The sequence below is a fragment of the Equus asinus genome, chromosome 1 (assembly GCF_041296235.1).
Source record: "Equus asinus isolate D_3611 breed Donkey chromosome 1, EquAss-T2T_v2, whole genome shotgun sequence".
NCBI lineage: Eukaryota > Metazoa > Chordata > Mammalia > Perissodactyla > Equidae > Equus > Equus asinus.
The window spans coordinates 197,315,978-197,343,114 of NC_091790.1; the positions used below are offsets into that span (position 1 = coordinate 197,315,978).

General features: G+C 46.8%; 1 protein-coding gene across 1 annotated transcript; it reads left to right on the forward strand.

The window, feature by feature from the left end:
- Positions 1–32: 32 nt before the first annotated feature.
- ARHGEF5 (Rho guanine nucleotide exchange factor 5) lies at positions 33–25,630 on the forward strand (the record flags this gene model as incomplete). The annotated part of the gene is made up of 15 exons (XM_014858387.3): positions 33–188; positions 6,645–9,993; positions 10,529–10,586; positions 11,006–11,070; positions 11,285–11,538; positions 13,996–14,156; positions 14,672–14,824; positions 15,131–15,260; positions 15,534–15,608; positions 16,033–16,122; positions 17,291–17,448; positions 18,057–18,218; positions 19,688–19,758; positions 21,785–21,889; positions 22,617–25,630. Coding segments are annotated over 15 exons (5,145 nt in total), but the record flags the coding sequence as incomplete, so codon positions are not given.
- Between the last annotated feature and the right edge of the window lie 1,507 nt (positions 25,631–27,137).

Below are 27,137 nucleotides of genomic sequence, written 5' to 3' on the forward strand. Positions count from 1 at the left end.
CGGGAAGGTGTGTCCCCGCTTGCCTCACCTGAAACTTCCGAGGAGGCCCAGATCCCTCCCTCCCGGCCGGGCGGGCAGGGCGGCGCGGGCGGGGCGGCTCGGCGGCCGGGCCTGCGCGGGGGACTGCCGGCCGGCGACTGCGACCCGGAGGGGACTCTTGGGCCGAGACAGCATGTGACACTGACCAGGTGGGTGCCCTCGTCCCTTCGCAGCTCCTGGCTCCGGGCGGCCGTGGGGCCCCGGCGGAGGGAAGGGAGGGCCGGGCAGACGAGGAATCGAGGCCTTGCCCCGGGACCAGCCCCAGCCGAGAGCCGGGCGCAGGCTCCGGAAATGGGGGGCTGGGCAGAGAGGCGGGGTTCGCGTGTGTGACCGAGTACCCTGGTCAGGAAGAGGAGGGAAGCTGGAGGAAATGCTCTTGCCTGGAAAATTTGCTTCTGGCCTGCTCCCCGCCTTGGAAATGGGCACCCTGCCCCCAGATCCCGGGCCAATAATCAGGGCTCGTTCTCCAAAGTTTCGGCCCTGGGGAAAGCTAGCCCCTAGAATAAGGGGTAACTGAGATTCCCTGTGAACGCACTCCCTACCTAGAGATGTTTCATTGTCTCCTTCTTCTTAACCAGGCCTGGGCCTGCCTGCCTTTATCTTCCTATGGGTTCGCAGACTGCATGTCTAAGTACACACCTCCCCCCGGGTCGCGGGATGCTTTCACCTGTAAAATGACTCCTGCCCCGCCCCCCACCCAATTTCCCCATATGTAGGGAGTACTTCCAAAGCTTCATGTTAATCACAACATTGCATTCCGGAACTCCGGGAGGCCGAAAGGGAGCTTACAGTTTACAGTTTGGGGTTGGGGTGGGGGTGCCAGAACCCATTTCAAGCTCTAGTTCTGAGCATCGTTTATAATTGCCTTCCAGCAAGACTGCCCTAGGAGAGCTGATCCTGATGCCACTTGGTTTTCAGATCTCAATCCCTTCTCCCCTTCCTGGATCCTGGGTTCCCAAGACAGATTGGCTCTCCTGTCTACCTAGGAGTGAACTCTGGTCAGGACTCTTGTCACATTGAGGGGGAAGGGTGTGTCAAACACATAAGGGAGAGAGTGACTTTCCTTTCTAGCTTCCTCCCTGTTTTGCCCCCCCACTGCATTCTGAGTTCTTGCATCCTTGGCCTACTCCAGAAATCCTAGCTCCTCACTAAACAGCCCTGGATATGGCCTCTTTCTCAGATTTCCTGTTCTATGTACACCTGGAGTAGCCTAGGCCCTAGCAATGTGGGATCATTTGTTAACCAATTAGTGGGCCTGAAACTGAAGCCATGTATATTGAGGGGGCTGTTGGGGCATTGGGGAGAGGGAAGGATGGGGGGTGTCAATTCTGAGTGAGGCTGCCCTGTAAGAGGAATGTATGTCGTTCTGCTAGTGTGGAAAAGAGAGGCATCAGGACGTACGCAGAGGAATCCCTCTTATGAAAAGAATACGGTGCTTCTAAATAGAGGCAAGAGTCTTCTTATCTTAGGGGTCCCTGGAGTGTGTGGCTGCCCACAATGTGGTCTATCTGAGGTTGTCTGTGGCCACATTAAGCATGGCGGCTATGCAATAGACAGGAGCATACCATTCATGGTGTCTGGCGTGGTCAGTCACTGCATGGTGTGGACAAGAACGAGGTCACTCACAGGGTCATAGGTTGAACAGGAGGAGTGTTACTCAAATGTCAGTGGTGTAGACCCAAACAGGTAACAACTCGGTGTGGACAGGCACTGAGTCACTCACTGTAGCTGTTGAGCGAACAGGAGCTGGTCATTTACAGTATCTGCAAGGTGGACTGGAACAAGGTCACCCTCATGGTCTGTGTGAAGGACATAAACAGGTCACTCATACTTACATTATCTGTGTGGATGGCCACAGGTGGGCTTGTGAGGTGTATGTCAGCATTAACACTGATGATGTTCTGTGTAAGACCAACGGGTATACAAGACAGTGGATGAGGCGATATTTTTGGACATTTGGGAATAGATAAGAGATGTATATTACAGTTTTCACTGGGATGGCAAGACTTTCCCAAAGTGGGTAGAACACAGGTGTTAGCAATTAGTAGTCCAGACAGTTACTTTTGTTTAGATATCATTGTAGCATTGGGGCCAATAATGTCAAACAGTGAATAAAGACATACAGCTATGTGATGGTGTTATTTTCTAAATTAAAATTAGAACATATCTTTTGATTTGGGTGATGTTTTCCTAAGGTGAGCAGCAGTATAGACGATATAGTGTAAATGCAGAAGTATTATAGTCTCAAGAATATTCCAGCGATTTGTGGTGCAAGTCAGAGTATTCAAAACACACTGCTGGAAAATCCAGGACACATCATCCTCAAAAATACACATGGCACTTGACATCAGTTCAAAGAATAAGTAGTGTGATGAGGGGGAGGTGATATCTTTGAATACAGTTTTATGTCTGGTGCCTAGAAATAGACAAGAGCTAAGATGTTGGGGGTCTCCAACAGAGATATTGAGCTCTGTTACACACTGTCAATTGAGTGACTTGGAGCTTTGTCTCCAAGGAAGTCGCCTGTGGATGGGGTCAGCAGATGTAAAATGTCTTTTGTCTGGAAGAAGACCAGATCACCTTGATGCCATGCTTGGTCCTTGGCTGTGCTCAGTGATTATTCACCCCCAGTGGAGAGGAGATGAGCAGCAACTCTATGATAATGGACAGTGCAAAAAACCTCTCTCCTGATGTCTTTATGTGAGTAAAACTGTGTTTTACAGATTTCCTTTAGCTTTGTCACCTTCTGGGTTTGTATTGCCTGATCTTATTAGGATTACTAGGATGGGATCAAGTATAGGGAAATAGTGGCTGAGCCGGTGACCACCAGTATTTCCAGATGGATAAAGATAGTGCTAGAAATAATGTCAATGGGGTTGCAGGAGACAGATATGCATTGTGTCACTAGAATGGAACTCAAGATGTAAATATAGCACATGGTGTATACAGATATAGCCTAAATAGAGCAGAAACACGCTTATATACTGAGAGGCTGCTTGTTTTGAGGACGTGGCAGTGTATATGGGTACAGGGCCAGGACAGTACAGATGGAGGGGTGAGAAGAGACTACAGGTTTAGTCCCATGGTCTTCTTAGGCAGGTAGGAGCCAAGTTTCAGAAAGTGTTTACATAGAGCAAGTATATTGTTTAATGTGTGGTTGAGAGAATAGGGTGATGTCACAGATTCATCCATAGTGATTACAGTATTTTGTACTTAGGGCTAGAGTTAGGGAGCAAATCACGCACTGTGTCAATTAACTGGAAAAGGCCGCAAAAGTTATTCCCCACAGGGACACTTATGTTAGACATGGCTCTTTGCCCCATATAGGTGGAACTTGTCGCATACTACATCTGCAGGGTGGCTAGGGACCTGCCTGTTTGGTTATGTCAGGTTCCATTACATAGAAACTGCAAGGGTGGCTTATTGCATGTGTGTGTGTGTGTGCCTGTGGATGTATGCCTGTGAAAGCATGTATGCGTGTACAGTATCTCAGCAGGACAATAGGCATTTTGGGCAGGGGGCTTCCACTTTAAGCCTGGACCAGACAAGAAAGGTACGGGTCCAGGTGCCGCTGTGGGTTCCAGAGACCCCTGGGAACTTCTGCAGACTAGTGACCTGCCAACTTTTTACAGCTGGGCTTCTGGTTACTCATAGTAGACTTCAGTCAGGAGACCTTGGTTTGAGTTCTCCTGTACCATTTGCTTAGGAAATTTGAGCAAGTGACCTTAGTTTCCTCATCTGTAAATTAAGCAAAGTTTTCTGTGTATCTCTAAAGGTCCTTCCAGCTCATAAGTCCTGTTTCTCTCTTACATTTACTCTCTGTCTCTCTCCTCAACAGCAATTACAGTCCCTAACATTTCTATGATCCTTAAAGTTAACAATGCACTTTTTAATGTTATCTTATTTAATCTTCATTAGAACTCCTTGCAAAGGAGATATTTTATCCCCTTTTTAAAGACAAGAAAATGGGGGCCGGCCCCATGGCTGAGTGGTTAAGTTTGCACGCTCTGCTTCGGTGGCCTAGGGTTTCGCAGGTTTGGATTCTGGGCACTGACAAGGCACCGCTCATCAGGCCACCTTGAGGCGGCGTCCCACTTGCCACAACTAGAAGGACCCACAACTAAAAAATATACAACTATGTCCCGGGAGGCTTTGGGGAGAAAAAGGAAAAATTAAAAAAAATTTTTAAAAGATAGGAAAATGGATGTCCAAATAAATGATTTCTACAATTGTCTTAAAATTAGCAAGATATAAAACAGGCAGAACTGAAAATTGAACGACATTCTTTTAACTCTCTGTTCTTCCTTCCTACATTCACACAATAAATCCTTGTTGAGGGCCATTTGAGCCTCTGGCAGAGGAGACTGAGCAGTTAAGATGGCACTGTTTGTGCCCTCATGAAGCTCCTGGTCTAGCCCAGACAATAGACACGTAATTACAAGTGCAATGAGTGTGAGAGAAGAAGCCAAGTGTTCTCTGGGGTGGGAGAAGAGGATTCCAGGCCGAGGAGCAGCATGTGTGAGGGCTACAGATGAGAGAGAGGGAGGTGAGCTAAAGGACGGAAGGCCAATGGGGTGCAGGAGGTCCTGCCACGTGATGAGGCTGCTGGAGAGGAAGGCAGAGGCCAGGTTGTGGAGGGCATTTAACCCAACTGGATATTTGTGTTTGATCCCAATGGCAGTCAGAGGCTACCGAAGAATTTAAACTAGAAGTGGGTCTTTAAGGATCACTCAGGTGCTAGGTAGACAATGCCTTGAAAATAGGGCAAGAGGAGCTGTGTGGAGGCCAGTGGCAATGCTGTGCCCCAGGTGCAGTGGCCTGGGTGGGAGGACAGCAGCATGCACCAGGGCCTAGCAGTGGAGATGGAGAGAAATGGACTGACTTGAGGACTATTTAGGAGGTGGGGTCAGTAGGACTTGGTGACTGATTAGCTGTGGGGAATGTGGGCCAGGAAGGAAAAGAGAAAATTATTTTGTAATTGAAAAAGATTTATTGAGCACTTAGTATGGGCCAGGTATTGTGCCAGGTATAGACAACTGAGCAAGACAGATGTACTTCTGGATCTCGTGAAGCTTACCACCTGTTGTTTGAGATAGATGATAAATCAAAATACACACATAATTGTATAATTATAATTGTATAAATGCTACAAGGAAGAAGTCAAGTGAACTATGGTTGATAAATGTACAAAGAGGAGTACAGTAACCTAGTTAAAGGATTGGGGAACTGAAGGGGTTAAACCAGGAAAAGAGAGTCTCACAAGTAACAAGAAAGAGAGTTTTTCTAATGTCAGTAGTGTCAAATACCGAGAAGAACCCCCAAAATAAGCATCCTAGTGTCTCCTTTGGAGTTAGCAACTTGAAGATGGTAGGGAGGTGGGCAGAGTGGTGCTACTGAAGCTTGCTTGGAGGTAGGTAAGATGTGAGGATATGAAGACAGCAGGTGTGAACAGCTCCTTACACGAGTTAGGAAGATGAGAAAGACATGAACAAGATTCAGTTCTCGTGGGGTGGTTCTAACAGAGAAGGTGAAGGAGTGAGAGAGTTGATCCATAGCATAAGGTCCCTGAGAAGGCAGGCTAAAGAAAATAGCGCTTGGAGAGGAAGGACACCTCTTGAACGGTCAGAGAAGGAAAGACGGAAAGGGCAAAATGCAGCTCACTGTGAATTGCAAGAATCTGAAGCAGTTCCTCTCCATCGGTTTCTAAATTCTTTGCAAATTAGAAGATGAGGTATTCTGCTGGAAGTGAGAAGAGAGAAGGGAAGGTCAAAATTTTGAGAAGTAATGAGAAAAGTTCACAAAGTTGTTGGGGAGAAGGGGGGAGTAATATAACGAGGGTAACACACTTTTATGGACCTAGTCAAAGTGGGTAACCCTTGTATCTACTACAGTTCTAATAAGTCTAGTTATCATTCCACGTTACAACAGCTGCCTCTATAGTTGAATGCAGAATTGTTGACTAATTACAAGGCTCTGCTGGACACTATGGAAAATAATATGTAGTAAAATACAGACCTGTATAAAGGAGATCACACAATGCTTAGTACCTCAGGCATTGGCTATAATGGTCAGGCCTATTTTAATCCCCTGTCAACAGCTTAGGAAGAAGATCCCCCTCCAGACACTGCTTCTCTGGGCTGTTAGGTCTAGGGTGTGTCACTCACAGTGTCTGGGAGTTATGAGACTGAGTCACTCTTGGTGTCCAGAGAGTATACAGGGAGCGACCATATGACATAATACCATCTGGGGAGTCATGACCACTGGGAACACTTGTTACTTTGACCATGGTCTTGTGCTCTAATTTAATTATTTATTATCTGTCTCCCCCACAAGAGTGCAGGCTCCATGAAAACACCATCTTTGTCCATCTGATCCACTACTGAATGCGCCACACTTAAAGGGGTTACTTGGAAAATATTTATTAAATGAATAAATAAATGATAAGTTTTAGAGAGGCTATTGCTTATTTTGTTGAGTACCTTTCATCTCAAAGAATGTCTCTAAATGGAACCAAAAAAATATCCCACTCTTATTCTTTATGGTCTATTCCTCTGATAGGTAAAACAGAATAAGTGATAGGAACTTTGTCTTTTATTCCCCTTTAGGATTCAGCCCTGATTGAGAATGAGGAGCCCCAACATAGAGCCTTGACTTCCATCCCTGACATAGAGGAATTCAGTCTTATCCCTGAAGCTCTCATGAGAAGCAGCCATATCCTTGCCTTGGGACCCGAAGCTCAAGAAGGCCAGGACTTATCCTCTAAGCGGGCAGAGGGACGCAGACTCTTGGAGACCCAGCCGAGAGATTTAAGGGATGTGAATGATTATGCAACTGAGAGTATGACTTCTTTCCCCAAGGAAGCCTCTGCAGATGTGGAGACCAACCAGGACAATCTTATGGCTGAGGCCTGTCACACTCTAGAGTGCCAGGAGACAGTGCCCCAGAACCTGGCAGACAGACAGGCAGGGACACTAGCTCCCTTGGAGCTCTGGGCTTGCCCCATCGAGGGGGACCATCTAGACATGGTCCCCAAATCCAGTGAACTGGGCAGCAGAGTGGAGGTGGAATTTAGATCAGAGCTCACTTCTTTGATGTTGGGAACTGAACAAGCAGAAGAGAAGGAGGACACTTCTCTAGACACCTCTGCTCAGACCAGATTTTGGCCTTCCTGTGAAGAGCACCCTGCAGAGACTAACCAGCTGCAGGACTCTGAAAGTGGAACCATCAGGCAGGGGGAAGAGCTGCAGTCTACGGAGAGGGGAGAGCTACCATCTGCGGAGGGGGGAGGACTACAATCTGCGGAGGGGGGAGGACTACAGTCTACGGAGGGAGGAGAGCTACAATCTGCGGAGGGGGGAGGACTACAGTCTACAGAGGGGGAAGAGCTACAATTTAAAGGGGTGGAAGAAAGTCAAGGGAGAGAAGGGGTCATGTGTCCCCAGAAGGCCGAGGGGCAGGAGGAGCAGGGACAAGAAGAAGTGGGAGTTCAGGGGGAAGGAAGTCTGGGGGAGGATGTTCATACTGATGGGCATTTAGGGAAGCAGGAACAGATGGGAGAGCAGGTTAGTGATACAGATGAAGAACAGAGGCAAAAAGAGGAGCAGATACAAGATGATGTGATGCTTGCCGAACAAGAAGAAAGAGAGGGCCTTAATGGGGAATTGGGAAGTCTGAATTACGGCGAGTGGGAGACGAGAACTCAGGGCCAGGCATATCTAGAACAGGGGGCACAGAGGCAGAGGGAGTTGAGCAGGCCAGAAGAGAGTAGGGTGGATGTTCAGTATGAGGAAAATCAAAGTTTAGCGGGGAAATCAGTGAAAGTAACTGGAAAGCAACAAGAGCAGTGTCTATGGGGGAAATTGATGCCAGTTGAGGGCCAGGAGGAGGAGGCGGGGTCAAGTGAGGAGGAACTATGGAATTGGGATTGGGATGCACTGGGAGGAGCGGGAGAAGAAAGGAGTCCAGAAGAGGAGGAAGAGCATGATGATTCTTCCACACTGACTCTGGTAGCCCCTGAGGTCTCTTCTCCCTGTGACTTGTTTCCAGGCGCCTGTTATCCCATGAGCAGGATTCCCGGGACCCACACAGAGCCTGGGGCTGAGGAAGTGTCCCCTGTAGCTCTGACTCCTACACTGGAGCCAATAGGATGGTCCCACCAGCCCGTTTCTGTACCTAGTTCCTTTCCTGCTGGGGAGTCACCTGACCAAGAAGCAACTGTGGACGGCCAGCAAGAAGGATCCAAGCTGGGGAAGGGGACAGCATCCAGCCAGAGGACTGAAGTGGTCTCTGCCAGGACATTTGTGACTCCTCCAAGGACACCAGATTCAGCTCCTTCCAGTCCTGCTGAAGTCTCCCCCAGCACCACTGCCTCATCATCTGCTAGCCCGCCAGTTGCCTTTCCCAGGAGGGAGCCATCCCTTGCTGAATGTTCTCCAGAAACCTCCAGAGCCTCTCTCTCAACCAACAACCCATCTCCCTGTGTGGCTTCTGAGACTCCCCTGGTTTCCCTCCCTGGCTTCCCCTCTGCAGAGGCCACCCTGGACCCATGTGCCAGCTCTGACTGGGCCAGCCCTCACAGCCCCCTAGCCAACTGCACAGGGGCTCTCCAACACGTAAGGAGCAACTCCTTCCCAGGCTCTCATAGGACAGAGCTGATTCCAGACCTTGTGGGACTATCATGTTCCTTCTCCCATTCAGAGTTGCCCCAGAGGCCCCCCAAACCTGCCATCTATGGCTCTGTGATCCCAAGAAGGGACAGGCGAAGCAGTAGGGACTGCAGTATCCTTCCAGAATCTTCTAGGTCATTATCCACTCCAGGGCAGGACTCTCAAGAATTCACCTCAAATCCAGAAAGGCCCAGCAGTCCCCACAGCAACCAGCGATGGGGCTCCCCACATAATTCAGCCTTCGCCCCAGAGTCTCTTGCCTGTGCCTCTTCCCCACCCCTTGTCTCCATAGATATGAGGATCCATGAACTTCCGCCCCCTCCTCCCCCAGAGAAGAGGCACGTCCACCCCTCCATGGTGGAGAGGGATGGCCGTGCAGTGGTCCCCACACTGAAGCAGTGTAGCCATCCTCCTCCATTAGCCCTAGGTTTAGGGCCACATGACCTCCACAAAGGGCCACTTCCCCAAGTTCCTAACTCCCTTGTGGCAAGGCAGTACCGACCTCTGCCCTCTACTCCAGACACTCCCCCCCATGCTCAGACCTCTTTCCCCCCCAGGCTGAGATACAACAAGCCATTACCCCCAACTCCTGACTTGTTGCAGCCCCACCATTCTCCCATTTCTTCTTCGAGTACCGCAAGGGTCTACAGGCCTCTACCCCCTGTCCCTATCATGGATCCTCCCACTGAACCACCCCCATTACCCCCAAAGTCTAAAGGGAGGAGCAGGAGCACCCAGGGAGGACTCATGAATTCAGGAGTTCAAGCCAAGCCACGACCTCTTTGTCAAGAGTGGACCATCTCCACTCCTCATTCTGCCGGACGCACTTCCTGGCCCCCAGCCACAGGCAGGTCAACAGACTCTTTGGCCTCCACCAGTAGGAGTAAGAGTGAAGTGTCCCCTGGCATGGCTTTCAGCAATATGACTGCCCTTATAACTCCCTCTCCCCCAAGCACCCCCTGGACTCTGGAGCCCCAGGGACCCACCTCTGAACCAGGGCCCTCAGAAGGCTCTGAGACCCTGGCCAGAGGATCTTTGAGAAGAACATCCCAGGAGGAAGGAGCCAATGGCCTGAGGAGGTCGGATCTAGGCCAAGCAAGGCAGCCAGAAAAACCCAGCCATCCCCATCTGGAGAAGGCATCCAGCTGGCCCCACAGGCGGGACCCAGGGAGACCACAGGAAGGCAGCAGTGGACAGACTGCCATCCCTGATGAGGGCTCAAATAAGCACAAGGGCTGGAACCGGCAAGGCCTACGCAGACCTTCCATCTTGCCCGAGGGCTCTTCAGGTGAGCAAGGACAACAGTGACACTCACTTCAGACCAAGCTTTCTTCATCTCTTACCATCACATCCATCTTCTGTCCCCAGGGCTCCTGCCGTTCCCTCTGCTGGTTTCATTCACCCACATACCCAACCCCAGCATAGAGGGAGCTCCAAGAGCCTCTCTGAGCTTGCTGATGCTCTTCCTTCTCCTTCCCTTCTATCACCCAACCATGGTGTTCTTTAATTGTGCATCTCTTTTTCCCCGGGTTGTTCTGGACCTCCACTTCTTTCCAGTTACCAACACCTGCTTGATGTCCTCCTAGTAGTAGAGAAGACATCTCTACTTGTCCGATTCACGTTCTGACATGAGGGATGGGACGTATCTGGTACTAGCGTCCTCAGATGCTTTCTCCTTTGGTGCTTCCCTTCCTCCCAGATTCCCAATGGAGCCCTTTCATCCCCCCCGGATGCCTGCATCTCCCTCTCTAGATCTTACCTTATTCCGCTGTCTCTGAATGTCCCTCTAAAATCTCAGTTACTTCACCCATTTCCATTTTCAGATATAAGAGGTCCAGCCATGGAAAGATCCCCTGGCCTCTCAGACACCATTGTTTTTCGGTGAGTTACCCTCTCTCCTAGCGGACACACTTGTACTCTCTTTTCTTAGGATTCTGAAATTTCCATCAGTTGGTTCTGGGACTGTCTCTTCTGGGGGTAGGGAGGGGAAGAGACAGACACCAGGATTCCACAGTAGAGAGATCTTTTATCAACGTTGTTCTGTCTGCTGAGTCCGCGTCTCCCGTCCTCCTAGGCCCTTTGGCTATTTACTAAACCCCCTGTAAAAGCTCAACATGACATCCAAAAAAACTCCAAACTATCCAAAAGTGCATCAGGCTACAACTTGCCTCTTCAGGGGATTTGGCCCTGATATCCCAGGCCATGTCCCAGAGATTATAGACTACCTCCTCTGCTGTCACCTGGGGCTTCTCCATATCTAATGCCCAGCAAGCACCCCAGAGCCCTTCTCTATTCCACAGGGAAAAAAAGCCAAAGGAGCTGATGGGAGGCTTCTCAAGACGCCACTCGAAGCTCATCAACTCCTGTGAGTACCTGGAGACAGAAACAGAGACCCTTGTGGGTATTCTGCCCAAGACTGGAGAGGGGCTCATGGCTCTCAGCTGTGGGCTGGTGATATCTAAAGGGAGAAAGAATTGCCAGGAGAGCCAGAGCAGTTTGGTGGCTTCTGTCTGTTTCTGTGGCTCAACTCCCCTGTCTCCCTAACTCTCTCCCTCTCCCATGTTTCTTCACCCCTGTAGCTCAGCTGCTTTACCAAGAGTACAGCGATGTGGTTCTGAACAAGGAGATTCAGAGCCAGCAGCGGCCAGACAGCCTGGCAGAGGCACATGGGCACGCCTCCCTCCAGCATCGCCGAAAGCCCCTGGCCTCCTCAGAGTCGTACCTGCAGCGCTTCTCCATGGCCTCCAGTGGCTCCCTCTGGCAGGAAATCCCCGTGGTGCGCAATAGCACCGTGCTGCTCTCCATGACCCACGAAGACCAAAAACTGCAAGAGGTACTCAGCAGGGCAGAGTGGGCAGGGGATGGGGATACAGGAGGGAAAGCAGCCTCATCTGTTTGCGTCCTTGCCTCCTACTCACCACCACCGCCAAGAGCAGGCTCTACCCACCACACACTCATGCACACCACGACTATCGGTCATCTCCACTCTGATGGATTTGAATTGCTTTCTGAATGTCACCACCATCCCTCCTGTCCACCTCCTCATGCCATGGGCCATTTACTCCTGCCTCTTATTGGTTTGGGCTCATACTAAGTGACCATACCTCTGAATTTGTTGGAAAGAGTGTGGAATTAATCCCAGCACTGCTGCTTCAGGCTAGACTGAAATTTCCCTCGTCAACCAGGGCTTCAGGCTACATTGAAGTTTCCCTCTTCAAACAAGGCACATGCAGGGCTTAGAACCTTTCTTTCCAGGAAGACAATATGGCACCATGGACAGGGATTAAGGAATAATGTTTAAGTATTTAGGTTCTGGAGCAAATGACCCGGACGTGAAGCCCACTTTAATATTTACTAGCTATTTAACTTTGGCCAAATTACTTGATCTTTCTAAGTCTCTGTTTCTTCATTTGTAAAACTGGGTTACAAAAAGTTACTTGGAGATCAAAAAAAAAAAAAAGTAAGTTCCTAGTACATAATAATCACTCAAAAACTGTGTACTAATTTAATGTCAAGTCTTGCTGACCTGGGTTTGAATCCTGGCTTCACCATTTACTAGCTATGTAACCTTAGGCGAGTTATATAACTTCACTAAATCTCAGCTTCCTCATCTAAAAATTGAGGGTAATAATGCCTACCTTTGAGGACTGCTGTGCTGTTTAAATGAAATAACATATCTAGCTTTTAGCATAGCGTCTGGTGCAGAGTGTGGTACATAGTAGTGCCGTACTCTTTCTTTCAGAGATGAGAGGGAGTAAAGTTTTGGCCAGAAAGATTTATGGATAAACAATGCTTTTACCAAGTCAAACAGAGACAGGCATAAATTTTTAGCTATTTTGGAGTTCAGGTTTGGGGGCTCTGTTCCGATCTCAACTTTCAAAGCACGTGGAGGATATTTAGAAAATCACTCATCTGCCCCATATTTATGGACCAAACAATGGGGAGATGACATGAACCCTAGCTCTCTTTCACCAATTCTAGCACACTAGGAAGTCTGCCAGGGCTCCCGGGCCAGCTCTGGTCTCACTTTTCTGAGAAGAGAGACCTCTGCGCCTCAACCTCTTATGCACACATTTTCCTTTCGTGAATAGCACTTCTGGCATCTACAAAGTGCTTTCACTGACTCCGTTGCTTTTGATTGTCACAACATCTTTGTGAGGTGAGGGTCATTCTATCTACACAAGAAGATAAGAAAACTGAGGTTCAGAGGTTAAATGAGGCCCCCAAAGTCATACAGTCAGCAAAAGTTAGAGCCAGGATACAAATGAACCTTCAGTGTCCCTGTTAGTGTTGTTGTGTGTGAGGGTCATCTGGCTGTGTCATCCATTATCTAAGTCATCACCAAGGCATGGGTGTCTTCTTTTTTTTCTATCCATGCATCGATCTTGAAGCTGCATGCTTGGATGAGAAGCATGACCAGCCTAGCTAGAGAAGGACAGGGCTGTGAGTCATTGTGCACCCTGCAGGAAGCTCCAAACAAGTTCTCAAATGCTGGACTATCTCCGTGAAATCACAACTGCATCATCTCATTCCCAAAAATCCTGCTTCTTTTCATTTCTCCTCAAACCTCAAATCACCTTTATTCCTTCAATCTCTTCCTCTTTCAAAGTTCTCTGACTTTGACTCCATCATTCACCTAGTTACTGAACTCAAAAACTGAGGCATTAGCAGTTACTATTCCTGCTCTTTCAGCCCCCATTTCTAGCAAATAACCAAGTGCTTCCAAATCTCCCTCCTCAATAATCACGAAATTGTCCTACCTCTCTACATCCCCTTGGCTATTCTCATCAGGAATCATTACGAAGTTTCCTAACATGGCTGTCTTGCCCCTTCCAATCTTTTTTCAGACTGTGCTCAGAAATATGTTTATTAAAAAAAATGTAATCAAGTTATTCCCCTACATGAAGTCTCTTTTTGTTTTCCCCATTGTTGTACATTCAAACTATTTTACCTTGTTTGCAGAATCCTCCAGACCTCATCTCTATTTGCCTCTCCAGCTTCCTCTCCTGCCACTACTTTAGTATGCTTGGTTCCAAAATCACTCAATTTCTTTCTTTCTCGAAAGTGTCTTTTTCTCTTACACCTTTGAGGGCTTGCACATGTTCTTCCCTTGGCCTCAAATGCTGTTTTCCTTTCCCTCCAATATTAAGTTAGGTTCTGGTGTGACTGTGAGCTATAAAACAATCTGTCTTGTTCATCGGTCTACCCCTGAAACAATACACAGGGGCTAGCATACACCAGGGACTCAATAAATGTTTTTAATTAATCTTCCTCCTCCCCAACCTCCTAGGCCAAATTTGAGCTGATTGTGTCAGAAGCCTCATACCTGCGCAGCCTACATATAGCAGTGGATCATTTCCAACGTTCAACCCAGCTCAAGGCCATTCTTTCCAACCAGGATCACCAATGGCTCTTCTCTCGTTTACAGGATGTGCATGATGTCAGCACCATGTGAGATTCCTCTTCTCCCAAACACCACTCAGTCTCACTATCTCATCCTATAAACCTTTGGTTGTTTTTTTTCTCTCTCAGAATCTCTCTCATTGCTCCCTCCATGATTCCCAGTGGCCACACGGATAGGGAAAGCAAAGAAAAGGAGAGGGTGTGTGGGTAGATAGATCCACTAATAGATAAGCAGGTGAATGAGAAATGCTTCCTGGGTTGAGGTTTTGGATGTACTGTGGACCACACTGCATTGGAGATGAGATGTGGGAAGCATCTAAAGATCAGAAACCCTGAACAGGATCAAAAGAAGACCAAGAAATGGAATATTAGGACCAGAGAGTTAGATCAGTGGTAAACTGGGGACAGCCTAGTACACAGCAAGGGTCACAGAACTAAGGACAGTCAATAGAAGTTATTTACTAATAAAGAGAAGAAGTCACAAGCTCAAGGTATAGCAGGGGTCAGCCATCTGCTCACTTGAGGCCCACAAGTCTCATGAGACTTGTTTGAATCCTGTACAGGTTCCTTTCAGACCTGGAAGAGAACTTCGAGAACAACATCTTCACCTTCCAAGTGTGTGATGTAGTCCTGAACCATGCCCCCAACTTCCGCAGGGTCTACCTGCCTTATGTCACCAACCAGACCTACCAGGAACGCACCTTCCAAAGACTGCTGTAAGACCCGATCCCCATTCAGTCCGCATGTGGGCCCTGCAATGCCCTTCCACCAAAATCCCCGATCCCTAACCCAGGGTGCTGTCACGAGAGCACATGTTCTTGTGCCTGCTCTGTGATCTCAAGTCCCACCTTTCCTTCCAGATCAGATGCCCTCAGCCATCACATCTGGGCCCCCTGTACATTGGATCCCACCATTCTTTCCTGACCCACAGACATTCCACTGAGTCTCCACTCCCCCTGCCTTCGCTGTGTCCTCCAGTACTCCCCACATCCCTCCTTACCTGAGGCTCGCTGCCCATGCAGGAATGCCAACAGCAGTTTCCGAGAGGTCCTGGAGAAGCTGGAGAGTGACCCCATCTGCCAACGCCTTTCCCTCAAGTCCTTTCTGATTCTGCCCTTCCAGCGCATCACCCGTCTTAAACTGCTGCTTCAGGTACAGCAGATCCTCCCTGGGTCCTCTCCCCTTAACTCAAAGGGATGATGTCAGGAAGCCCCAAAGTAAAGGAGTGTCCATTCTTCTTGCCACTCTTCCACACCTTGTGGGTGATGTGAGCAGTCTCCCCACTTCCCACATTCTTCTTTCTCAGGGTGAATTTGCTTCTAAAATTTTGTTCCTTGACTTCTCCATTAGCCCACCCCCAATCACCTCTTCCTGTTTTCCCATCCCATCTTTCCATCTGGCTCCTGGCTACTGTTTGTTCTATAGAACATTCTGAAGAGAACACAGCCCGGCTCTTCAGAGGAGGCAGAGGCCACAAAGGCACACCACGCCCTGGAGGAGGTAAGCAGCCACCACCCTGACTCTGATGCTTTGATTTGCCTTCACAGAGAACTCTTCCCTGCCCAGGCCCATGACTCCAGAAAGTGCAGGACTCTGCTAATGGCCTTGCTCAGTCACCTCACTGCATCCACCAGACCTCCAAACATGCACACCCCACAGCCTCTTCTCCCACACTGAGGGCACTCCACACCAGGGGACTACACTCTCCCTACCACAATCCTCTGATTAAATCTTAAGTTCACTTAGCCCAGAAATGTTCTATCAGGTCATACCAAGTATACCAGAATCCTAGACGTCAACTTAATGCTGGCTTCATGCAATTCTAGCCTATTAAAACCGATTTCCAGACTTCTTGCAGGGGACCCAAAAGTCAAAGATTCTAACACAGTGCTCTTCCTCTTTCCCTACCCTGCTCAACACTCAGCTGATCCGAGACTGCAATAACAACGTCCAGAGGATGCGACGGACAGAGGAGCTGATCTACCTGAGCCAGAAGATTGAGTTTGAATGCAAAGTGAGTTAGTCCCTTGGACCCCCCACCCCCATCCCGCTGCTGCCCATGAAGCTCTTTAGCATAACCCACAGGTCACCCTCAAACATAGAACCATCTTGCTCAAACAATCCTAGTCTCTGACCGCATTTCTGCATGCCTTTTATTCCGTCCTATTTCTGCGATACCTGAATACCTACTTCAGTCTGCATCATATATTGTTAAATGAAAAGGGAAGATAGAGAACTGTGTGTGTTATAATATATTACCTTTGGTGAAAAAGTAGGAGGACACATATCAGTATATGTATTTGCTTGTGTACACATAAAGAAAATCTGCAAGGTTACATAAGAAATAAAGGACAGTGTTTACTTGAGAGAGAGTGTATGCATTTGGGAACTGGGCAGATGAGGAAGAGCCTATCAATATAAGCCTCTATAAAGATATATTTTTGTGGCTAGAACGATTCAGTATTTTATCAAGGCTCTATCTAGTCTAACCAAAGAAATATAAAACTGAATCCAAATATAGGGCCAAAATCTCCTATCCAAATACAAATCTACAATAGACATTCCACACTCAAATTCCATCTCAGAATAGACACCATCGTTAGCTCCCTGGAAGAGAGGGAAAATCCCTTATGCACATGTTAAACATAGTCCAGTACCCTTATCTTTACCCAAATTCCAGCTCTAAGCAGACCCTACCTAGTTCTCCTTACTCTCACTCCCACATGTGATTCCAACTGCTCCTCTCATGTCTCTGGTTATAATCAAAGAAAGAACAGATGTCAGAACTGCTTAAATCTTTTAACTTCTAAGACATACATCATGCTGTTCCCTGCCTTGTTCCTCCACATGCCCTAATTGGGCTCTTCCATCTCTTTTTCCGTTTGGGCTGCTAGGGCTGAGCTTTCTCATATAGTCACTATCCTGGTTGGGACCATAGGTACTTTTCATTGCCTGAGCTACGGACATGAGAGCTGCCCAGCAGTAGACAGTAGTAGTTAGAGGGTTCAGAGAGAAACTGAGTCTAAGTGGATGGGTTATGAGCAAGAGGGAAGATGTGGAAGAATGGGTTGTTAATGGTGGACCTTACAAATAGGAGGCACGGGGAGGAGGGCAGGACTGAGAGGAGGCCTCAAGCTGTCCTGTCTGTGACACTGCCTTCTCTGTCTTCCCCCACCCTGTAGATATTCCCGCTTATTTCACAGTCACGCTGGTTGGTGAAGAGTGGAGAACTGACGGCCCTTGAGTTCAGTGCCTCCCAGGGGCTACGGAGGAAACTGAACACGCGTCCAGTCCACCTGCATCTCTTCAACGACTGTCTGTTGCTGTCTCGGCCCCGAGAGTCAGTGACTGGAATGGGAGGCCAGAGCACAAGAGGGAAATGGGATGAGGCAAGAGGGAAGAACTAAAAGGGATAGAGAAGGGTCATGTTCTTAGAGGAACCCTTCTCAGTGGCTCAATCCATCGAGTGGAGGCCATGGCCTAGAGAAGAGAACAAAAGATCCAAAGCAAAAAAGGGGATCCCACCAAATTATGTCATGAGGTCACATAGTAGGACCCATATCATGTTAGAGAGACAGAGCAAAATGGAGCAAATTAGTTTATCAGATTCTCAAATCAGTCGATTTGGGGTTTCTTTGGGCTAGGCTCTGCCTACTGGCCTAGAGGTACTTAGCCAATTCCAGATCTTAACTCTTTGGTCCTAAGGACCTTAGAAATTTTATATTAGTTCTTTCTCTTCAACTCTTTAAAGTGGCAAAGTGTCCATTGCACTACAAATCCCTGGGGACTCTGGAGCTACCATCTTGGGAGCAAGTTAGCACCATCTTATGGTTTTTATGAGAATTTGCAGGCTGCAGATGTTACAACAGGGATTTTGAATCCACAGATATGAGGGTGGCTAAAGCGTGACAACTACAGAATCAGATTGAAAAGCCTTGTATTTTGCAGGGGTAGCCGATTCCTGGTATTTGACCATGCTCCCTTCTCCTCTGTCCGCGGGGAAAAGTGTGAAATGAAGCTACATGGACCTCACAAAAACCTCTTCCGACTCTTCCTGCGGCAAAATACACAGGGCACACAGGCCGAGTTCCTCCTCCGCACCGAGACTCAGTGAGATGGGGCTGGGCAGAGCAGTTGAGGGGAGGAGGGAGGGCAGCTTGGGAAGGAAGTGGGACCAAGGCAGAAAATGGGTCCAGAAAACAGCCACTGCACTATTTCACCCATTCTGGACTGGTGAGCATCCACAGAGAAACCCAAACCCAAACTAGAGCTGATAGACAACTCCGCAGGAGACTAGAGGTGGGGGAGGGTGTAAAGTCACTACCAAAGTTTAGCATCTATTTTATACACTTTAGTCAAGAAGGGCAAAGTCTGTGAGACACCAGTAAGGAGATGGACTGGTATGGAGTAACTAAAGAATTGGATTACTGACATCACGAGCAAATGCCCACGTGTACAGAAATTCCTCAGTGTCCAAGACTGGTGGGCATATACATGCCTAAGACAGGCACTGGGTTGCCTTTAGCTTTCCTTTCTCGCACCTTCCAACCCAGTCCTCTGTTGAGCAGAAATCCATAGTGTTGAGAACTTGGATTTGCTCATCTTTTTAATAATAATTTTTTTAAAAATACATTCACACATACATACATTTGAGAGAGTATTAAAAATAATACCTATAAAATCTGGTACACGTTGCCTACAACATATAATAAACAGCTATAAGACTATAGCTCTTATTGCTGTTATGAAAGAGATAAGAAACGTCTTTTAAAAGTTCAGTATAATATCTGATGGTCTGAAGATCCTCATGTTGTAGACACTGTTCAGTTTTGTCCCACCCTTCAGGGTGGGATCAATAATGCCTGTTCTCACTTACGGAACAGAGGGCCTGGTGCCGGGGTTTGTGTGCAAAACGTCACCTAAGTCAGGTAATCAGATGGAGACTCCTGCTCTTTGCTTAGTGCTTTGGGCAACATCTTCCAGGAACAGTAATAGTGTCAGCTCTCAATTACTCCAGCGTGTATGGAAGCAGAGGCTAAGATAATGCAAAAACCTCCAGATAATTACAAAATTAGGCTTAGATTATATTACATGACCAAAAAAATAGTAGATATGTCTCCCTGATATAATTATGATTGCAGAATAATTTTCATCTCTGAGATATTTGATTGAAGGGAGGTGGCAGAGGAGTGTCAAGAATTATGCAAATTGAGAGAGGGAATCTAAACTGAGGTGAACATTTTGCTCGGTACAAGTCCCAAAATGGAAAATCTACATGTGTATAATTGACAGTTGACTTTCTGCCCCCACTTGAAAGATACAAGAAGCCATTAGGAGGATAAGCTTGGAAAGAGAAGGGAAAAACAAAAGGTGACAAGACACATTAACATATAGTTCAAGATCGTGTCATACTTCCAACCAAGCAGAGTCCTATGACTTTTGTCCTAGACACTATGGAACTACACAACTTTTCGAACTAGGCAAGTCCTTCCCACAGTCATTTCCCTCTGCCATCATTGGCCCTTATCCTACACCCCCAGAGCTGCAGCTGAAGCAATGACCCTGCTTTGTTTCCTCAGAAGTGAAAAGCTTCGATGGATCTCAGCCTTGACCATGCCAAGAGAGGAGTTGGACCTTCTGGAGTGTTATGGTGAGTGAGGGTCTAAGAGGGACAGAATAATGGCAGGGTCAGAAGTTTCCTTTGGCTGCAGGGGTTTAGGAGGCTGGGTGGTAACTGGGAGGCTTTCTTTTATTGCTTTCATCCAGAATTTCAGGATAGAAGACTGGCATCTGGAGCTTAAACACCTGAGATGCATCTGCTTAAACTGCTCATCACCTTGGCAATGCCTCCTTCCCATACACTCCCTTCCTTGGGCAATAGTTTGCTCTTTTTAAATATATGTCTCCTTAAGTCTGTCCTGCTATTATTTTGCTGAGATTTTATCTGCTTAAAGGTCTCAGTCCTTGGTAGTCTAGTGTTTAAGATTTAGCGCTCTCACGGCTAGGGCCCAGGTCTGTTTCCCAGTCAGGGAACCACACCACCCATCTGTCGGTTGTCATACCATGAGGGCTGCATGTTGCTGTGATGCTGAAAGCTATGCCGCTGGTATTTGAAATACCAGCAGGTTCACCCATGGTGGACAGGTTTCAGTGGAGCATCCAGACTAAGACAGACTAGGAAGGACCTGGCCACCTACTTCCGAAAAAATTGGCCATGAAAACCCTATGAGAAGTAGCAGAGCATTGTCTGATATAGTGCTGGAAGGTGAGAGGATGGAGCGAAAAGACTGGGCAGGGTTCCGTTCTGCTGTCCCTGGGCTCACTAGGAGTTGGAATCAACCTGATGGCACTAACAAAAACAAAAATGTCTTAGAGAAATCCGAGGAGAAAGTAGGGCTGGAGTGGGAGTTGCAGGATGATTAATAACATAGTAGATTTGTCTGGACCACACCCCCTCCTGTATAACTTGACCTGAGACCACTACCCCTTACCTCAGGCTTCCACATACCCACGGGCACTCATGCATTAAGAATGCGTCTGCATTCATGCCAAGACTGGACTTCTGAGTCTCAGATAAGCCCCGCAGTTGTCATCCAGCAAGGATTCCTTAATTCATGTCCAGAGAGGAACTGAACTCAAAGGAACACTGGGCCTGTAGTGACTCAAAAAAACAAACAAATACAAGGAACCCTGGGAAAGGAAGTAGGAGAACCTGACTGTAAACAGTTCTGTTCTGTAATTTGTTCACTGTGCGATCCCTCTGCTGGCCTTCAGTTCCCCGGCAGGTAAGGAAGGCAAGATAATTCTTCTCCTTCTCTGTGATCTTGTGAGTGGCACATGTGGATGAGCTGGAGAAAAAGATGTGCAGATGATATTAGAGTGTTCTCTTTGTTTTCTGAGAGAACTAGGGCAGTGTGGTAAAGTAGAAAGATAAACCCCTGAAAGATGGAATGCTTATGAGTCAGGAACACTCTGAGACTTGTTATCTTGAGCTTCAAAACTGGATTTCCCCTGGTTCACAAAAATCTAGAAATATGGAAAATCCAGAATTCCCTCAAGAATCATCTTGATCAACCCAGTCATTTATAGATGAGGAAACTGAAGCTAAAGGGAATTGAATGCCTTTCTGAGATCATACCTGGAACCCTGCTGGTTAAGTCTTTTCTAGCCCCATATCTGGTACCGTGAAGAAAATGAAGAATGCGTCACAGACTCAGATTTTACAATCCAGTTGGAAAGACAGAATACATACTTGAAACAATTAGTTAAGATAAGAAGATAGTGATGTGACACAAACAATCACTTTTAAAGGAATTCAGAATCCATTGAGGTCCAAAGAGTCAGGAAAGGTTTCAGAGGGAAGATGGGTCTGTAGCTGAATCTCAAGTATTTTTAATAAAGAGTCACTGAAGGTGGTTGCAACATATTTTGCAATTCATCTTCCCTGGAGAAGTAGCATTTTTGATTCATTTCAATTCTGATCTTTCTGTTTCCTTATCAACCATTTTGTTCCCTGGTAGAAGCTAAAGACTTTTCCAGTTGTGTCTTTTGTCTGTAACTTTCAGCAGCCCAAACTTTCTCTAGCCCAAGTCTTCCCAGCCTCGCCCTGCAATTCCTTCTCCATGTTCCAGTCATTTCCCTTTCCTAACCTCTCCTCACACTCTTCTCTTCCAAAGACTCCCCGCAAGTACAGTGCCTTCGAGCCTACAAACCCCGAGAGAATGACGAGTTGGCGCTAGAGAAGGCCGACGTGGTGATGGTGACTCAGCAAAGCAGCGACGGTAAGAGGGAGACTCCAGCAGCAGGAGGCTGGGCGTTGGAGGTGGGACGCTGCAGGTGGATGTGTTAGTTTCCTAGGGCTGCTTAGCAACGTACCACAAATTGGGTGGCTTACAACAATAGAAATCTATCCTCTCCCAGTTCTGGAGGCCAGAAGTCCAAAATCAAGGTGTCAGCAGGGCTGTTCTCCTCCGAAGCCTCTAGGGGAGGATCCTTCCTTGCCTCTTCCAGCTTCGTAGTCCCAGGTGGTCCTGGGCTTGTGGCAATCTCTATCCTCAATCTCTACCTCCGTCTTCATGTGGCCGTCCTCCGGTGTGAATGTGTGTGTCCAAATTTCCCTCTTTTTATAAGCAGGCCAGTTATATTAGATTAATGGCATACTTTACTCAAGGATGACCTCGTCTTAACTTTACTAATTACATCTGCAACCACCCTTTTCCTTAATAAGGCCACATTCTGAGTTGTTTTGGGTTAGGACTTCAACATATATTTGGGGGGGAGCACGATTCAACCCATGAGAGTGGAGAAGGCCCAGGAACAGGCAGCTATAGACTTTACCAGAACCAGAGCAGCCAAGGTTAGTACACTGGGAGGCTGGACTTCCCATACTGTGGGCTCTCCAGTCCACTGAGCCTTAAGATTAGAAAAGTTTCCAGGAAGGAAGTCCAGCAGGAATTATTGCAAGTCTTTCCCAGGTAATTCTTCTTCCCACCCACCTTGTGCCCTTAGGCTGGCTGGAAGGCGTGAGACTCTCAGATGGGGAGCAAGGCTGGTTCCCTCTGCAACAAGTGGAGTTCATTTCCAACCCAGAGATCCGTGCACAGAACCTAAAGGAAGCCCAGCGAGTCAAGACTGCCAAACTACAGCTAGTGGAACAGCAGACCTAGCTGTTCTCTGGGAAGAACCCCCTGAGCTTAAGGACAACGTGTTCCTGGAGAGGGCTGGCCCCAGAACCCCGCGACAGAGGCCTTCTGTGCACCAAGAACTAGACCTTCTGAAAACCCACGGACAAAATCCGGCTGCCCATGCTGGTCCCAGGCCTCCTTTTTTGTGCTTTGTGCTTGGTGGGGAAATTTTGAGGGACTTTGCACTGGACTGTGGGAACCTTTTCTCATAGGAAAGGGACCAACGGGGTCTCAGCCAAGGAACTTTACTTGTACTACCATATAGTCCTTAAACACTCTCTGCTTCAGAGTGCAGATTCAGAGCTAACCAGTTTCCATCATGGCCACGTGTTAAACAGAATCTGACCTCAGTCCACTGGAGGGAGATGTTGAAGGAGGATTAACACATCAGATGGGAGGGTAAACCTTGTGACCTCTAAGGTATCTTCCAACCCTAGAGATTTTCCGTAATTATTGGTGTGAGGTCAGTGCATGCATCTCTGGAATTTATGTCTATTGGTGGCGATGTGAGGGTAATACTCTCTCACTCTAATAAACCTGGCACTTCTCTGAGTGTTTTCTTTTCAGACTCAGCGCTGAACCAGGTCAGAACATGGAATCACTTGAGGATTTGGATTCAGGTGTCATGAAAGACCAAGATGGTGCCTAGTTTATGGCCGCTGCTGACTCCTGCTTTATCACTCCCAAGAGTTTGGGCAGTTTGTCTGCTTCTTTTGGCCTCAGAGGTTGTATAAGGAACTAGAAAGAATTGAAGGAAGGCTAGTTTGGATGGATTTGGGAATCCTGCTCAAACTTTCATGACTTTATATTTTGACGAATTATTGCGAAGCTATCTTCCCAGCTGTTTCATCCTCTTGGTGAAAGGTAGAATGGTGGAACGGAAAGAGTTCTAGAATCCAAGTCAAGAAACTTGAACTGCAGTTGTACTGCCATGATTCAGCCTGTCCATATCTCAGTTTCCTTAGATGTAAAATGCAGGATTGGACAAGTAAACTCCAAAGTCCTATCCAACTCTATAATGGATGATTCTCTCCCTCCTGTCTGATTGTCCTGCTCGGTTGAAGAGCATCACGCCTTACATTTTGTTCTTATATAGAGCCCTCATACGGCAATAGCACTTTTAAGCTCGATCCTTATCATCCCAGCCTGGACATTCTACTACTCTGTTTTATCTGTAGGAGAACTCAAAAGTAGAATTGCATTGCAGCTTTGTACAAAGGTAAGAATAATACTATAAACTTGTCCTGTGGCCAATTAACAGCGATAGGACATGATAGTATCACTTTTGATCACACATTTTGTTTTCAATCCGTCCTAAAATGTGAGGTAGCTTGCTTAATTTTTAGAAAAGTTATCACTATAGTAATTAAGATGGAGCTAATATTAATTTATCCTAAACAGGTTGACCCTACTAAAAAATCTAAAATAGGGATTGTTTTAGAGAAGTTCAATTGAAGTTTTTCACTATTTTCATAAAGCTAGCTTTTTATTATTAATATATGATATACTAATATGTAAATGTTACATGTAAACTAACTACTGGCCCTTCTTAATAGCAATAACCATAATTATAATCCAAATTATTTGTTCAAACCAGCATTTGAATACTGGCCATATGGCTCAAACAGAGCCATATTCAACCTTATGTTTTCTAGGCAAATTCTCCCTTATTTTCCCAGAGAGATAAAATATCAACTTCTGAATGGTACACATGCAAATAATTTTTTTGGTTGAATGACTGCTTCTTTCCTTGAAGTTGCTATGAGCCCTTTGAAGCTGACTTCCGTAAGACTAAATATGTATTCGTTTAATTGGGTTATTCTCACCTAATCTGGGAAATGAAAAGACAATTGGGATTTACCTGTCCTTGGTTTTAAAAACAAACAAACAAAACTTAGATATGAGTAATCTCTTCTCAATTGAATTTCTAAATTTTCCATACATTGGGTTTCGGAAAATTGGGGACAGTTCTCTTTCTTGTCCCTTCCCCCGTCAGATTTCCAGAATTTAACTCAACTTATTCTTTAATCCTAATTGGCATCATTGTCTTAGAAACAGCAATTTCTTATGCTCGATGGTGAAAACAACCATTAACCCATGCTTTTTGGGCAGAACTGCGTTTTGAGGCATATATGAATATACCTCATTTTATTGATTTTTAAGCAAAACTCTGCACAATGGTAGTGTCTTCAGGAGACATCAACAACGTCCTTTTTTTTTTTCTGAGGAAGATTAGCCCTGAGCTAACTACTGCCAGTCCTCTTTTTGCTGAGGAAGACTGGCCCTGAGCTAACATCCATGCCCGTCTTCCTCCACTTTATATGTGGCACGCCTACCACAGCATGGTGTGCCAAGCGGTGCCATGTCCGCACCCGGGATCCGAACCGGCGAACCCCGGGCTGCTGAGAAGCAGAACGTGCGCACTTAACCACTGCACCACTGGGCCAGCCCCGACAACATCCTATCTATAGCCTCTCTTCTGAATTGTAACATGCTTGGAGCTTAAAATCTATAGCTATATGCTGAATTATTTCCTCTGTGCCCTCGACCACGTTGAATTTCCATCTATCACTTTCACCTACTCACACAGCTTAGAAAGCTGTTTGTTAAAGTTTATTTTCACCATCAACTGTTCACATAAAGTTAACTATGATCTTAAGATTTTTATTGTGCACTTCTTGCCCTGTCACAGTCATTTATAATGATTTTAACACGGTCAGCCTCCATGTTAATATCTGGAAGGCTCACAGTTGGAGATGTTTGCTTTCCCTAATGTTATTTTCTCTCAAACAACTTCTATATCCATGATATGACAAAAGATCAAATGGATTTGGGTCCTATGATGCCTGATTCTTTTTTAAATTAGCATTTGGGATAGATGTTTAAAAGTCTTTTAAAATTTAAAGAAATTACATTCACTGGCTCCCTTCTTTCACATACATTGATAAACTAAATGCTCTTTTGGACCCCATATTGCCCTACCCATAATAGTCTGTGTGCTTTTAAGTATTTAGGAGTGCCGCCCTTATAACCTCTTCTCCTTAAGAAGAGGTAAAATTAGAAATCCAGTATTTTGCTACAGTGGCCCTTTATAGACACAACTATTCCTCACCCACGCACCCCAAGACACATCACTGAGCCGTGTGCATGTTTGTACACGGTTCTGAAACCTCTATGTAAATATCTTTTGGTGGTGATTTGGGCCTATCACTCATTCCACTCAGTCACCCCAAAGCCACATTTGCTATAAACATGACTCAGGAGCTGCATGACTGCAGCAGCTCCCGGCCTGTTGTTTAATGTAATCTTCCAACTCTGAAATCAGGTGTGCGGAGGGGCCAAAGGTTACGAGTAAATGAGCTAAAGAAAAACAGATGCCACACTCAGCAATGATTCAAAGGTACTTAGAACATTCTCTGTACTTAATAGTTTTTGACCCGCTTCTTTCAACCTGCCCATTTTAAATGACAATTACAGAAGAGAAATTTCTCTAGCCTCTTCCTTGGAAGAAGATAAGGCAAACCATCCCTTCAGTCTGCAGAATTCCCAGGGAGCATTGCAAAAACAAGGCTATGGGCACAAAGAAGACTCAGGGAGGGCAGGTGAGTGGATGAGCGCCCTTAGACAGACGAGTGTTTATGCTTCCTGGGTGGCCTGTGAACAAGGAATGTGTGGAGGAAAGGAGCTGGGCTGGTGTGAGCTGTAAACTTGAGTGAGCTGGTGAGGGTGGGAGTGACTACTGATCCCTGCTGCTTGGGGAATGAGTCATGGGCCTGAAGGCAGAGCCTGCTACAGGGAGGGGCCCGAGTCTGGCCCACAAACTTCCCTGGGAGCACCAATGGGCAGATAAATATTTTCCTGGCAGTTTACCTGAGCATTTCAAAGAGGCAATTATCTCTGAACAATGCAGATGGAAATCCTGAAGCAGAGTGGGAGCTGGTCAGTTGATTGCACTGAGATGGAGGATCTAAATCTGCTCACAGACCAAGGGGCTCCTTAACACCAGGGAGAATGTTTAGACTCTTCTGGAAAGGGTGGTTGAGAGCAATAGACCATGGGATACTGTAGCAGAGTCCACAAATCCAGCAAGAGAGATGTTAGCCATCACAGAAGCAGACAGTCCTAGGGAGAATAGGAAAATACAGAAGGCAATGGGATGAAAATACAGAAGGATGGGAGGCATCCAGCCAGTTCTAGAGTGTTTTATTTTTCTTTTTCTTTTTTTTTTTTGAGGAAGATTAGCCCTGAGCTAACTACTGCCAATCCTCTTTTTACTGAGGAAGCCTGGCCCTGAGCTAACATCCATGCCCATCTTCCTCTGCTTTATATGTGGGACGCCTACCAC